The sequence below is a fragment of the Molothrus ater genome, chromosome Z (assembly GCF_012460135.2).
Source record: "Molothrus ater isolate BHLD 08-10-18 breed brown headed cowbird chromosome Z, BPBGC_Mater_1.1, whole genome shotgun sequence".
Taxonomy (NCBI): domain Eukaryota; kingdom Metazoa; phylum Chordata; class Aves; order Passeriformes; family Icteridae; genus Molothrus; species Molothrus ater.
In genome coordinates, this window is record NC_050511.2 from 39,946,729 (window position 1) to 39,961,492 (window position 14,764).

Consider the following 14,764-nt stretch of genomic DNA (forward strand, 5'->3'; position numbering starts at 1 on the left):
TATTTTTAACTTACAAAAAAGACTCAAGATAATAGTACCATCATTTACAGGATTTCTGCATCTTAGAAGTGCAAAGTCATTTATAGGGCAAACTCACTAAACATGCAGAAAAGGCAGAAGCAAAAACCCAATGGTTGTTGTTTCTCTTGTAGTACCCAAATATAGAAAGTTGTAGCTGCTTTGCTATTGCTTATGATGCAGCTGGAAACTATCTGGAAAAAAGTCCTGATCAAGATCTGTCCCAGAAACCAATTTTGGTACACAGTAGTTTGCATAGCGGAAATCTTTAATATAAAAAAGTATCATCCCAACACATTTACGTTTGTTTCCCAAAGCTGCTGCTAATTTAATGACTGCAACATTAACACACATATTTAAAATAACCTGCGAATGTCTGAATCTAGAGTATTTACTTCCGCACGCTGCTGGATTTGCATATTTTCAAGGTATCTTGCTGTCCTTGGTTATACTCATTTTTTAAATCTGTGTGTGTGTGTAGGTTTTTTTTCCACAATATGGTGTGCCATATTATAAATAGTGTCAATATATCCTTTACCAGTTTTGGCATTAACAATTCCTTTAATATTTACCCACAAAAATTATATAGGTTTTATTTAAGGCACTACATTTTTTGCTGATGTTTCTCTTTTTTTCCTTCCTTTTAACTTATCTTAAATATTCGGGGTCAGGTTAACCTTGATACATGCATTCATCTTTTCACCTAATATAAGATATTTTATACAGTACATTAATCATTGTGACTGCAAAATTAGCCTTATTAGATTGCCATTTAAGTGTCTAAAAATAGCACTGCAGTCAGAATGCTTTTGAAATAGACATAGAAATGCAAAAGCTCATAAGGAAAGTTCAGAAATTTTATGTTTTAAATGTCCTAAATAAATATTAAAATGTCCTCATAAGTGGAAGTTTATGCATGCAAACAATTTCACAAAGGCATTTGCACAGTAGTCGCCTGCCTGTATTATTCCACCCAAGATTTTTTGTATTTCTTTCTTCATACTTAATTTTTCATATTTCCCTTGAAGCTCCTTTTATACCTCGAGTTAAGACTATTCTCCTCCTTTGTTTTTTCCCTGCCTCTTCCTGCATTCCCCTACATCTTTCCCCAGTCAAAACAAAAACCATCAAATGCCCCCTCAATCAGTTCACAGACAGCACCAAGCTGGGCAGATGTGTTGATATGCTGGAGGGTAGAAAACTCTACAGAGGGATCCAGACAGGCTGGACTGATGGACTGGGGCCAGTTGTATTAAGAGATCGTAAAGATCTCCTAGTCCAAACACCCCTGCCATGGGCAGGGATACCTTCCATGAGAAGTGGTTTTTGTCATATATTTCCTCTTTAAGGGGGTGACTCCTCACACTCTTCTGTACTTTAGCATGTGTCCTCTCCACAGACTGCAGTCCTTCAGCTACTCTAGGGTCCAGTGTGGGTCCCCATGGGGGTCATTACTATATGCTCCATTTTAATTCATAGATAAAGAGGTTTCTCTCTTTCCTGTGACTAAAAAAAGAAGTGTCAGGCAGTCTGAAGTCACAATACTCCAAAACTGTACCTATGGAAAATGTAGTGATGGAGTACCAATTGAAATTATCTATGACTTGGCTTGCAGAAGGAAACAACAGAAAAACCTTCTGGGTTCAAAAAGTAATTAGCAGAAGTCCAAAAAAGTAGCATATATAAAAGTAGCAGTCTTTTGCTACTAAAGTGAAGCAAATTATGACCAAGAATGATGACTCTGCTCTCTAAGGGGGAGGATCATAGCAAATACGAATCACTGAGTCTAAGATAGAGTCACCAGCTTTACCAAAACTCACAATGTGAATATCACAGAATACCTGTGATTCAGTATTTCTTAACCTTAAACTTTGCATAATTGTGAGTTGTTTTACACCATGAGAAATCTCCAATAAAATAAAAAGCCCCTACTCCTTTAAAAAGGAAGTTGTGAATATGTGTAGCAATGCATAAGCAATTAATTCTTCACCATCCATAAAATTATGCTCCATACCATTAGAATAGTAACTGTTACATTGAAAATACTTCTGTGCAAATTCACAGGGTTGCATATATTACAATAAAACAAACTTACAGTTTTAACTTCGGCTAAGTTTAATTAAACAACCAGCAGACCTCAGAACCTAAATGTATGTACAAAAATAAACAGATATAAACAAATTTGTCTTCTAAAAGAGAATTTACTAAAATAGTCATAATTTTCCCACATTTTAGCTATTTTTGTCTATTAGTTTTAATGTCTCTCTTTGGAAATAATTTTTAAAGGGAAGATTCAAAACAAATAAAAATGAAAACTCAATTCCAGCTGTGGAATGGATAAATCACTATTCTTACAGGAAAAAAAAAATAAAATTCACAAAACTGAAGGCTGCATAAATATGTATTTCCAAAGGTGTGTCAGAGAAGAAATAGTCAACATTAAATCAAAGAGGAATTGCACTTATTTTGTTCCTCAAAACTCCTGCTAATTAATAACATTGAGATGCTTTTCTCCATGAGTTAGATGACTCATGTTTTCACTGAAATTGTCAGCCATGGAAAACTTGTTATTCAAACTGTGAATTGCTATACTTCTTCCCCCTCTTAACTCCTCTCTTTTAATCTCTTTATCTTATTACTCTCCTTTTAAAAGATGAGCCATTAGTAATGTCAAAGAGAGAGTACAGCACAAAAACTCTTGTGATACAAAACTATGAATTTAGGTAAACCCAGAAATTATACTAGTTGAAAGGATCAGTATACACAGCCCCAAACAGATAAATATAATTACAATAGGAGATTCTTCACAACCAAAATACAAGTGATGATACCTAGAATTAAGAGGAAGAATACAAATACAAATCAAGAGGACAAATGAATAGCAATACCTCTATTAAGGTAGTATTTACAGACATAAGATCTCCTAGAACTTCTTGATCAAAACAACATGTATTTTTATGATGTTTTACTGTATACCACCTGATGTCTGACAGAAGAAAAGCGAAAAGAATAATCATATCCGGAGGAAAAAATCTGAAAATACACAAAGAGATTTGAGGCCTGTTCATTTTAAAGGTTAAAAAAAGAACAGGGCAAAAGATTGGGCTTGGGAGTTTGAACTCTACTGCATCTGAAACTACATCCTAATTAATAGGAACACAATAAAAAGATTGAATATAAAAAGGCACGGCATGTGTTGTTCTAACACTTCCATATTTATGGTAAAATTAAAGAAAATATAATATTGAGTTGAATTAATTTATTTCCAAAATTCAACTAATCATTATCAAAGGAAATTATTTCTGTGAAAAAACGTGTTTTACCACTAATAACAACTATTTCACTTGAGAATTATATCTTGACTGGAACTGTATCAATTACTAAAAGAGATAAAAATATTGATTCTACTAAGGTCTGACTGAAGGAATCTTACCATAAATACCAAGAAGAGGGCAGAAAATACTTACAGTTAACTTTAAAAAGACAGTGACAGTAATATCACTGAGAGCAGAAATCAAATTGTATGGCTGAAGTAAGAAAAACTCTATTGTAGAACAAATAGCTAAAAATACTTAACAATACTTTATCTATAGTGACAGGAGTCGTAGGAATTAAAAATAATGGAGTTAGTCCTTCAAAAACTCCTCTAGTAACTAAATTACTTTAAGCAATAAATAAAATCCACATAAAATACAGACTTCCTCCAGTTATGAGACAGCAAGTAAGGCGTACATTTAGGACATCGGTACAACAGAAAAACGAGAACACTGAGAGCAAAATATATTGCCGGAATAAACACTAGTCACCATGACGCCTTCTAAACCAATTCCCAATATATAGAAAAGTGAAAACAAATATTTAATAATTAGCAGCAGGGAAGGGACAGAGGATAATCTCACCTAACATCAGAATTTTTACAGCCAAATTCATCACTAACACACAATGAAGTTTTATAGACAAAGGAAGGTGAAACATGGTTCATTTCAACCTAAGCAAGACACCTATGGTCAGAGAAGCTGGCCTTGGAAAAAACTACCCACTTCACTGACTATTGAGAGAGTTTTGATAACTAGATAATTTGCAGATACGTAGACAATATTCTTTGACCTCAGCTGTTCTAAAATTTTTACAGAGGATGAAAAAGCTGTTATAGCTGCACAGTGACAGGAGCTTCAGAACCTTAAGATAAGCCATAAGGAAATAAAGACAATTCAAAACTATCTTCTGAAAAGATATATAGAAATTAGGAAGCGGTGAACTTGCAGACAAGAGATTATCTCTATTTAAGTCTACAAAAAGTGATTATGAAGTAAAAATTCTTTTGTCTAGTGAAGATTTCAACACAGGGCCCTCAGAATTGGACAACTTCCATCATTCTAATGCAAAGTAGTATTAGGAAAACCCTAAATGTTATCTCTGGTCAGTAGCCTTGTAACAGGCCAATGACTCAGTTAAACATAGGATAGAAATGACACAGTAACACAGTAGATTTTATAAAATGTTGGAGGTTCTTGTCTTAATGAACTTGAGCATGTCATTTAAGAAGTCAGCATAAAGAGATAATAGTCAGAGAAAATCTATAAAATAAATAGGGATTTAAGAGTTTCACTTCGAGACTACATCTGTGTATTAGTTTAGAAAAGAGAAAATATATTCCCCTAGAAGCAGAACTCCTAAATAAAGATGCATAAAAAAGATCAATAGACTGCCCTGAATTTGATGGTTTGCATTCTTGAATTATTCATTACTGCCTCAAGCCATACCTTCAATCTGCATTGCAATCATTAAAATAATCATTTTTTATTAAGTTTGAGATGATGGAATTGAAGCTTCACTTTTTCACTCCTATAGATCTAACAACCCCCTTTATCCAATGTCTGCATCAGCATTTAGCTATTTTCCTTAACTTTCATTTGATATTTAACTGGTGGCAGTATTCAAGAAATAACAATCTGCATCACTGTTTGCAATACCAATATCAGATTTCAAAAGAGCAGTCATGTTAGAGACCAAGCTGCCCTACCTCTCAGATAGGTTTTGTCAGTCTGTCTTAAGATGAGCAAAGACAATATCGTAGCAGCTTATGCTCATTTAACATTTGGAAAATTGATTGATTTTCTCACTCCCCACAGCCATATGGATTAGAAACTCATTTATTTCGCTTTGTTATGAAAACACAATCTGAAGCGAAAGTATGTAGCAAATTTAAAAAGCAGGATAATTATGCAACAAGTAAAACACTGCATAATCTCATTATACCATAGACGGGTTTTGACAGTAAGAATGACAAGAACATTTTGAATTAAAAGTCAACAAAATCAAAACGCATAAAATGAAATACATTTTAACATAGTGTTTAACTGCAGCAAGAAATAAGTGAACTCTAAGGCTTAGAAAAATTTAGAAATTAATCAGCTCTATGCACAGAGAACAGAATTCACTTGACAGGCTACAATAACATAACACAAGTCCCAATATTCTCCCTCTAATCCAAGCTGCCAATTATTGGAGATCAAGGAAAGATGCAACCCTTTTCTAAAACTATATAGTCCACTTTTTCATACTCTTTTGGACATCATCTCTCAGGTGTTGTACCCTTTGCTCTCATTTGTATTTATGCAAAAAAGAAAATTATGATCTTATTAATGGCTTATTAATTATCATTAATATTTACAAAGTGAGGCAGAGATAAGCATCAGGTTACAGCATCAGAAACTAGACTCTGAATTCGATGACCAAAACTTAAATACAGCTTAATTTATTTATTTTTTGTAAATGGACTGGGATTTGCTTGTTAAGATTTTAATTTCTTTGTTTGTTTCATTTTATTCTTACAATAAGTTTAAATGTTTTTATGCACAAAAAATGCACAAAAAATAAATGAATGTTTTGTTTTGTTTTATTTTTTTAACTGTAACTAAAAGCCAAGTTTCCTGCAATGGGATCAATACTTTTGGGAAAAGAAGTTTGCCATACATAGTAAGACAAAAGAAATTTTGTAGTACATTTTTAATCCTCAGAATAATTCCTTGTGTCTTAATGGAGTACTTCTATGGCTAGGTTTTTGATGTTTGTTTGCTTTTTACTGTCTTTCATCTTTTCAAGAGCTAAATTGCTTTGTATAGTTAATTATCTAAACATTTTTAGTGTAGTTCTTTATATTCTACAGCTTTGCTTAGATTTGCAACAATGCGCAGTTCAGTTGCCTTTAAGTCTTTTGCAGAAACATAATTTTCATTATTGAAAGAACATACCCAAATGCTTTCTTCTTGACGATATTGCTTCCAATTCTGTCCACTGTCACTGAACATCAGAAGGTAGCTTGTTACCCAGTCTGAGCTCCCATAACCACCTTGAGTAGCAACAGCAGTAATCTCAGTTCTTTCTCCAAGATCAATCTGAAGCCATTGATATTTATTGGACACAAGTGGAGACCAGCCACCAGCACCTTAAAAAGGAAAAAGAGTGAAAAGTATTTCCAAAAATAAGCAAGTCAACACAAAACTTGTATATACAAAAATAATTTCGTACATTTGAGCAACATTATCTAATGAAAAATGTCCAACATTTTTCATCTAGTTTTCAAACTAGGTGATAGGAGTCCTTTCCAGCTCAAATGATTTGATGATTCTCAGATTCTAATTCAAGCTATAGTTGCATCAAAACTATTTGGATATTATTTAGCAAATATTCTGAAAATATATACTAGATTACTAGATATTGGTAACCAAATATAACTATTCTAAATTATTAGGAAGTGATTCACACACTTTTCTCTGTCTAGAAGTTCTACAATAAATTTTATAGGATGATTTTTACCAACCAGACTCTACAATAAAAAACATCTCATTTTTTTCTTTTTATTTTATGCATCTCAATTTCATTTTACGTAGGCTAGAAGATCTCCAGAGGTCCTGTCTCAATGATTCTGCATGACTATGTTCTGTGAGGCCTGGATATATAAATTTGCATATGAAACAATAAAGCGCAGTTAGATGGCAAATGTGCACATGCTCCTTAAAATGACCAAAACATTTGTAAGCAAAATGATAAAAGAGTATGAGATATACATGTAGTTTCAAGCACAGGTACACCTGTCCGCAAAGAAAATATTTTGCCCAAAGTGGAGAGCGACCTCTCCAGTATTTTAACCAATCAGAAAGATATTAAAAGGAAGAAATTAAATCAATTCAGTGTTCCTTTGTCTTCCTTTGTTTGCTTTTATTTACTCAGATCATGCTAGTTTTCCTGTAAAGCTGGGTGGAAAAGGTCAAAGGTAGGTATCAAACAATATCATAAGAAAAAACACTGGTTTACTGAACTACATTGCAAAATATGCAAGTATTCAGACAGAGCATCTGCTGAGTTTTATCAGAGAATGGTGTGGTAAAAATTAAAAAATACCCATAATTTAAGAACAGATTTAGATCTAACTCTGAAAAACATAAGAGGCACCTTGAAAAGTTTTTGAAGTATGCATATACAGAATCAGAACAGACATATCTAGTTTCCACAACAATCAGTTTTCTGCAATCCAATTTTATGCTTGTATGGGCTTCAAGATGTAGAAAAATTCATAGCTAAATACTACATGTTGCTTAATTCTGCTCAGTCGTAACCCAAGTTCTAAACATTACCTCTTCTAGAAAAGAAAAAGAAAAAAGAATTTTTACTTAAATATAAAAATTAAAAAAAAAATGGTGGGAAATTATATAGGTATTCATAAATTGCAAAAAAGTGAGGTTTGTTGTACAAAAAGAACTGAGGGAAAAACATAAAGTCCCATATATGTAACAAAATTCCTTTGTCCACACATTTAAGAGCTAATTAAAATGCAACAGAATTAAAACTATGGAGTTAAATACTGGGTATATTTTTTTCTCTCTTTATCTAAATCAGTATTTTGAATTTTATGTAAATATGTGATTTCAGTGCCTGCATCTCAATTACTCTCAAGCAGATTCCAAAGCTTTTCCTTATGACCCCATAAATTCATCCTTTAGTAGCTGTGCAGAACAGTGTGGTGGCATCAAACAAGCAGACTTTGTGAACAGTCAGCATTGGAGGTTAAACAAGGGTCCTTGCACCCACAGGCAGAGTGGTCCACATTCACATCGTATACTGTATCTGTGACATGGCCACATAAGACTTAACTGCCACCTTAACTTGCGAAAGCTCAGTTCATGCATGAACACTTACAGACACAACAACATTCTGCCATGCTGTGTTATCCAAAGCCTTCCTAGAATTAGGTGTCACCATGCTAAGTATCGTGACATTTTTGAACTTTCCACTTGAAAGGCAGGGTTGAATTGTAGTCAACAGGAGTAGTCTGGCAGACTGTGCTGAGTACATAATTTGTAAATTCCTTTAGACAAAACACCTTCACTCGGTGACTGCAGAAAACTATTCAGAATAATGGAAGTAATGGAAGTTAGAAGAATGTAAAAAAAATGCCTGAAAAGCAGTGTGTTATGGCAGTACTGCTTGGTTCTAGCCTGAGCTAATCATTCCTGTCTTTAGTACTGTGTTTTCCAGAAGTTTGTGCAAGGCATGCCACCATGTAGTCTATACCCCCTCACCATGCTGCACTACATCCAGGAAAGAAAGAAGAGATAGAGACACAGATACACAGTGTTCTGATGTCACAGCTGTTTGATTTGAGGCACTACAGTAAAGATGCAGTCCCAAAAGTCATCTATTAGCCCTGTACTGACCAATACAACAGAAGTCCCATAAAGAATAACCACTGAGCAGAAGCAGCATGGTATCTCCAACAGCCTGTATTAATCCACAGTCTGGACCACCAGGCAGAAGCTGCAGCATGTTTCCTGAAAAACCACTGGTTCACATGATGCTTTCATCTGTCAAAGGCTCTTCATGAGCTCTTTTGTCTGACTGTCCAGCAGCCAAATGTTCCCCAGCATCTGACTGCCACCTGAAACATCACAAATATGAAATGTTTGCCCGATCCTGCAGGAAACACAGGAAGAGCATGTTAGCTTCTGACCCAGCATTCTTTACAGTGTGTCCTGTCCTTGCAGCAAGATTAATGTGTGTACCAAACCGTAGTCGCTTTGGGCTGTAGAATATATTTGGGCATGGTGATGCACAGAAGTCAGCTGCATAACAGATGTCAAAAGGATCTTGTTTGTCAGATTTCATGCTGTATGGTGTGGGTGTTTCTGGGAAGATCTGGAGAGGTCTTAAACAGCTTCTCACAGCGATGCAGGGATGCAGATGCCACCTATAATAAACAAGGCTATGCCAAAATGTATGAACACTCAAGGATGGACTAAGATTTATAGAAACAAAATTTTGTCATCTCTAAAATTCTTGAATTATTGACTTTGAAGTTTTCACCTTATTTCTCTTCTCTCTTCTATTTGTCAGTGTCTTTTATTTAAAGCACGTATTTTCTTCAATTAGATCTGAACCTATGTTCTACAGTAACTGATGAAACATCTTTTGTTGCAAACAAACAGCAAATCAGAAAAATAATTTTCAAAGGAGAGAAAATCTGTATGTAGAATTCCTTTATTTGAACTGTATCTCAGGGGGCTTTTAACCTTTTTTTATTTTCCACTTTTTTATGCCAATATTGAGATTTGTATGCAACATGCCAAAAATCTACATTCAAGCTGCCCAAGCATTCAGGATTCATCCTTTATTTCTGTTAAAAACCCCAAGCATTACACACTTTCTTTTTATGAAGAACATGCTGACTTCAAGTTGAACACACAGGTAATACAAAAGAATCTTTTCATTTCACTTATAATTCCTATTATATTCTTTTAAATACCAGTGTTTGAAAATGTTTGTACACATGATGTATTTTTTTGAAGTACTTAGTTTACTGAACACATTTAGCAATATTTTTTTCTGAAGTACTAACTCTTTTTCTTAACTCATGAATCTCTGTCTTTTAGTAAGACAGAGATTCATGATCTGTCTCCAGATCATGAATTCCATTTTAGTAAGAACTTGCCAGCTTTACTTGATGACTCATAAGTAAATGAAGGATCTATGGTTACTGGGAGAATTAAAGCAAAGTTTAGAGTTTCCATCAGTCACTTAAACATACTAATTGATAAACAGCCGCCTTCATTTTATATTATGTTAATCAATAAATTGATTATTAAATGATTGAAAAAAATTCTAAGCTTTTGACATTTTTAATGCATTAAAATTGACTAATATGCTAGATTTAAAATCTAAGCAATTATGCATCTTTCATATTTCAAATTTTACCTGTGGAATTCCGTTATTCTTGATTTCTGTTTCTACAATAATATAACACTTACTTTCAAGTCAGTTAAGTGAAATATATTGGAGTTTCCTCACACATTCACTCCAAGCAATGCACAGTGCTCTTCTGTGGGAGTTATACAAGGTGGCACCATTCATCAGTTCAGTCAGCAATTTCTTCATCACTACAACTGTCAAACTATAAACAAGACTGCAGCTTGAAATCTGTCCTGGATTTATGCACTATAATTCTAGCAGAAGACTTACTTTCCGTCAGATACCTCTAGATATTCTATTTCTAGAATTCAATTTTTATGCTCTTCATATGTGGTTTAAATTTTATTATCTACCTTTCTTGCTTTTGGAGGTTAAAAAATCCTCTGCCCCTTTCCATGACCACCAATATAAAAGAATCACAACACTGAATGGGTATTATTTAATTACCCTGCATTCCTGCCTGCTAGAATATGTCTTTAAAGAGCTTTTACTTTCATATTCCCTTAGCTTCACTGGGATGACAATAACATTATCAATAACATTGAAAATAGAAAAAAAAACAAAACTCAGCAAAGTTAGCAAATAGCTACAAGAGAACAAATCTCAAAATGACTGAAGATTTGGTCCAAAATCTCACATCTAGGGCAGAAAACACCTGACTATAGCTACAGTGGACTTGGAGTGCTGTATCAGCTTAAAAACTTTTAATCCTGATGGCAAAAAATTTATTAGGTGATGCTTAAGCTTTCCAAACTTGCTCTGTGTAGTTATCAGGATGCCAAGCTACTTTTGGTTCATTTTAAAAACTCCAAACTACATAGCATAGAAATTGACTTAAAGATTGCCCCTTTGTGTGAACAGCACCCCACTTTTTGCTTACCTGGCTCTATGACAACAATCACCTGTATTGTTATGTAAACCACAAAACAGTCCACACTCATACATGCCTTGACATCTGCTTCTTCACTGGCAGTTCATTAGACCATTTAGCCAGCATCAGCATTTACACCACTCTTAAATTCTGTGATTTTTTTGCATATGTAATTGCAATAATTGCAAGACCTGTATTAGCAAAAGTTAAGGTTTAAAACAAACACATATCAAAAAGGATGCTTTCCTTTGATTAATCAAACTGTGTATTTCCCCATATGGATCATTTAACAGAAGTTGATTTTAATTTTAAGTCAATAAAGTTGCAGCAGGGATGAATTTGCCTGCACTTATTACAAAGCAGATTTTCTGCATGCAAGCAATTGACAACTGAGTCTTCTAAGGTTTTAGTTAAATGAAAAATGAACTGGTTTACAGCATTCAAAAACTCTAAAATACAAAAATATGACACTATTTAATTTCTTAAGCTGAATGGTATCCTCTTTCACAAACTGAGAATTAAAAATCTAGGTATATACCTATATAAACAGTCCAAGGGATTTGTTCTTTAAGTTTATAGACAGATAATGGAGGTGGGGAGTGGGGTGCAATATCTGATAAGTTATGTTGATGCATTGCTAGCAGGTGATAATCCTCTTGGCCCCTTAAAAAGGTGTGTAGAGTAACAGTACTGCTGTGATAAACCCCTAGTCTTTTTCATTTTAGTTCTCCTATGTTTGGATGAGGCAATTCAAGACACATAGCTCATACAATTAGAAATTCCCATTTATAGTCTAGCAAAATGCAAGAAAAGTAATTACCAAGAAGAATCTAAATAGCCAAAGATGCTAAAGAGCATAAATCACAACTTGGCATATTTTTCAGAAAGACTGTGGGAAAGTTACCACAGCAATGCTGTTCTGAGCCATATTTCAGTGATAAAAGACAAAGACAAAAGCCTCAAAATTTGAAACCAGGGATAAACTATGTCAAGTAAACCTGCGAAGAAGTGAGGGACCTTGAGCTATGAATAAGAAATATAGGACATAGAATTTATTTTTTTTTCCACAGAGATTGAAGAAGACTGAGAAGGACAGCTAGATCAGAACCCAGTTCTGCAGTCACAGCATCACATATAAAATTTCTGCATAGTAATTTTCAACCACATTTTTGACAGTTGTTCATCTTTTGCCTTTGATATGTAGCATGATGCTCTGCCTAAGTGGAGATAAAACAGTCTGAACTTTACCACATTTGCCAAACTTATTGTTTATATATGGAAAGGAGCTTTTTTATTGTTAAAGAACACTGAGGCCAGCCTAACACATCAATCCCAAAGCTAAACATTCTGAGGATCTGAAGAACAACATTTTCCTACAGAAACTCATACCAGTGAGGATGCAGCATATAGACATCCTTATAAAGGAACCAGTAAGTGGTAATAGTCATAATTTATCTAAAGGCTGCTGAGCTGACACAGCAGGCTTCAAACCTATGAACAACAGCCAACCACTTTATACTATAAAAGCTCACAGTATAAGTCCCTCTTGTTACAGCAGGGACTTGCAACACACTCCTTCTAGGAGTGCATGTGGAGATTCCTCCCTTGAGTGGGGACATCACCTCAAGGCTACTCCTTGAGACCGAATGAAAGAGTTGCCCAGGGTCATTGGTAAGGTTGAGTAACATAAATCTCCTGTTAATAATTATTTTGATGGTCTTAATATACTAATTTCAATATTGCTTTAAAAAAGTAGTAGATATAAATATACTGTGCAGGAAGTAATTCCAAATAAAGTTTTTTTTTTTTGTCTAATCACTATCATCATATCATCATCAATTTCAAAAAACAACATACTTTATTCGCATAAATATGTTTGGTTTGCTGTCCTTAATCCTGTTGGAGAAAGTTACATAAAGGCTGAATTATACCTACATAAACCATTAGACATAAACTTTTGACTAAGTCTGGGACTAGGATGGATCCTGCCTCACCTAGATTCCTCTCTAAGAAGGAGTTTACAAAGCAAAGTGTTTCTTTCTGAACTTTGTCCTTGTTGTCCTCGACAAACTTTATCAGAAGCTTCCATTCTACTGTTTTCTATGAGATTATTATCAGGACTAAAAAGTCTATCTCATAGTCACATATTATCTATATTTAAAACTATCATACAAAACAACCAATCTTAGCACCTAAAAAACCAAAAGAGCATTCAGTGCAGGAAAACGCAGCTCTTCAAAAAGAGTTGCTATTGCCTGATGAAAGACCCATGTCTAGCTGGTCTCAAAAGGCACAACCTTGGAAACAGAACTACCAAATATTACAAATGGAAGAGACTCACACAGATCATCGAGTCCACCTCTTAAGTGAATGGTCCATAAATGGATCAAACCTGCATCCTTGGTGTTATTAGCACCACACTCAAACCAACTGATGTTTTCATCTCCACAGTCTCTTCTTCTGATTTTAAGATTTGCAAGTTAGGATGATATAGGGCATTCAGCCAAAGCATAAGATCACAGAAGCACCTCTTTAAAGATTACTAGAACACCGGGCTTTGAATAGTTGGGGAATCTTAAGACTTCTAGTACACAATTACTTTCTGCATATGAAGGAGACTAAAAGCAGGTGTTACCAGTAATCTTACCAGTGTATAAAAAGTCTCCATGGCTGTCCTTCGGGACAGTGTCATGGTTTAGTATCCTTCCATAACTTGATTTCATAGGAAATCATTCAATGCCTTCACAAGTGTCCTTCTATTTTAGAATGGTTTAAATAATATAAGTTGTATCTAGGAAACCAAGTATTAGCTGACGCTGTTGTAACTACTAAGATGAACTGATGAAAATTAAGAAATACTCTAACATAATCCAGCTTCATGTATAGCTTCTTAGCTGTTTTTTAGTCTTGTCTTCCTATGTTGCAAACTGACAGATATGAGTTAAGCTCAATATAAAAATGTACAGAAACAGAATGGAATCTGGGATATATTTCAAGGAATCAAAAACAGTATCTCCCCTTCAAAGAACTCTTCTGAATTATGTCCTCTTTTTGGAAAACAGTACTCATCTCTGTATTTTACAACAAAAGCAAATCTGATGCACTATATAAGCTCTGAAGGTCTTCAGTACTACCCTTTCCTTCTGAACATATAAGCCGCCATTTTCTGGATTGTTAGGGAAGCTCTTGGCCAGATTTCAGAAAATACTGTGAGAGAATAACTAAGAGACACATTTTTGAGGCCCTGATATCAGAACTTCTCACTCACAGGAATATATTATGAGACATACTGTTTAAATAAAGACTGAAAAATTCCATGAATGGCATCTGATTCTGAAACCTGTAAATTACTTTTGCTGTTAAGAAATGAATGAAGAAATCTTGCCTCTTAAAATCTGAAGAATGAGATTAAGCTACCTGAGTAATTTTCAGGAAAAAGTATAGACATAACAAGTATGTTTTGGCTTATCCATGTAGTGAAGTTATATTTTCTAAGGATTATTTCATGAGTGGCATGGAGAGGTGTCACAACAGAAATCAAAACTACTAAAAAATTTCTTCTACTTTTGAGGCAGAACATAAAAAGAGCCATATTAATGCTTCAGTCAGACAGAACTTTCTAAGGAAGGT

General features: G+C 34.3%; 1 protein-coding gene across 2 annotated transcripts in view; it reads right to left on the reverse strand.

The window, feature by feature from the left end:
- Positions 1-14,764, reverse strand: part of CNTNAP4 (contactin associated protein family member 4) — a 205,985-nt gene that overhangs the window by 121,867 nt on the left and 69,354 nt on the right. For both annotated transcript variants that reach the window (XM_036403163.2, XM_036403162.2), the window contains exon 3: positions 6,273-6,466. In XM_036403163.2, the coding sequence (XP_036259056.1) occupies positions 6,273-6,466 (194 nt within the window). The remainder of the gene's footprint in view (positions 1-6,272; positions 6,467-14,764) is intronic.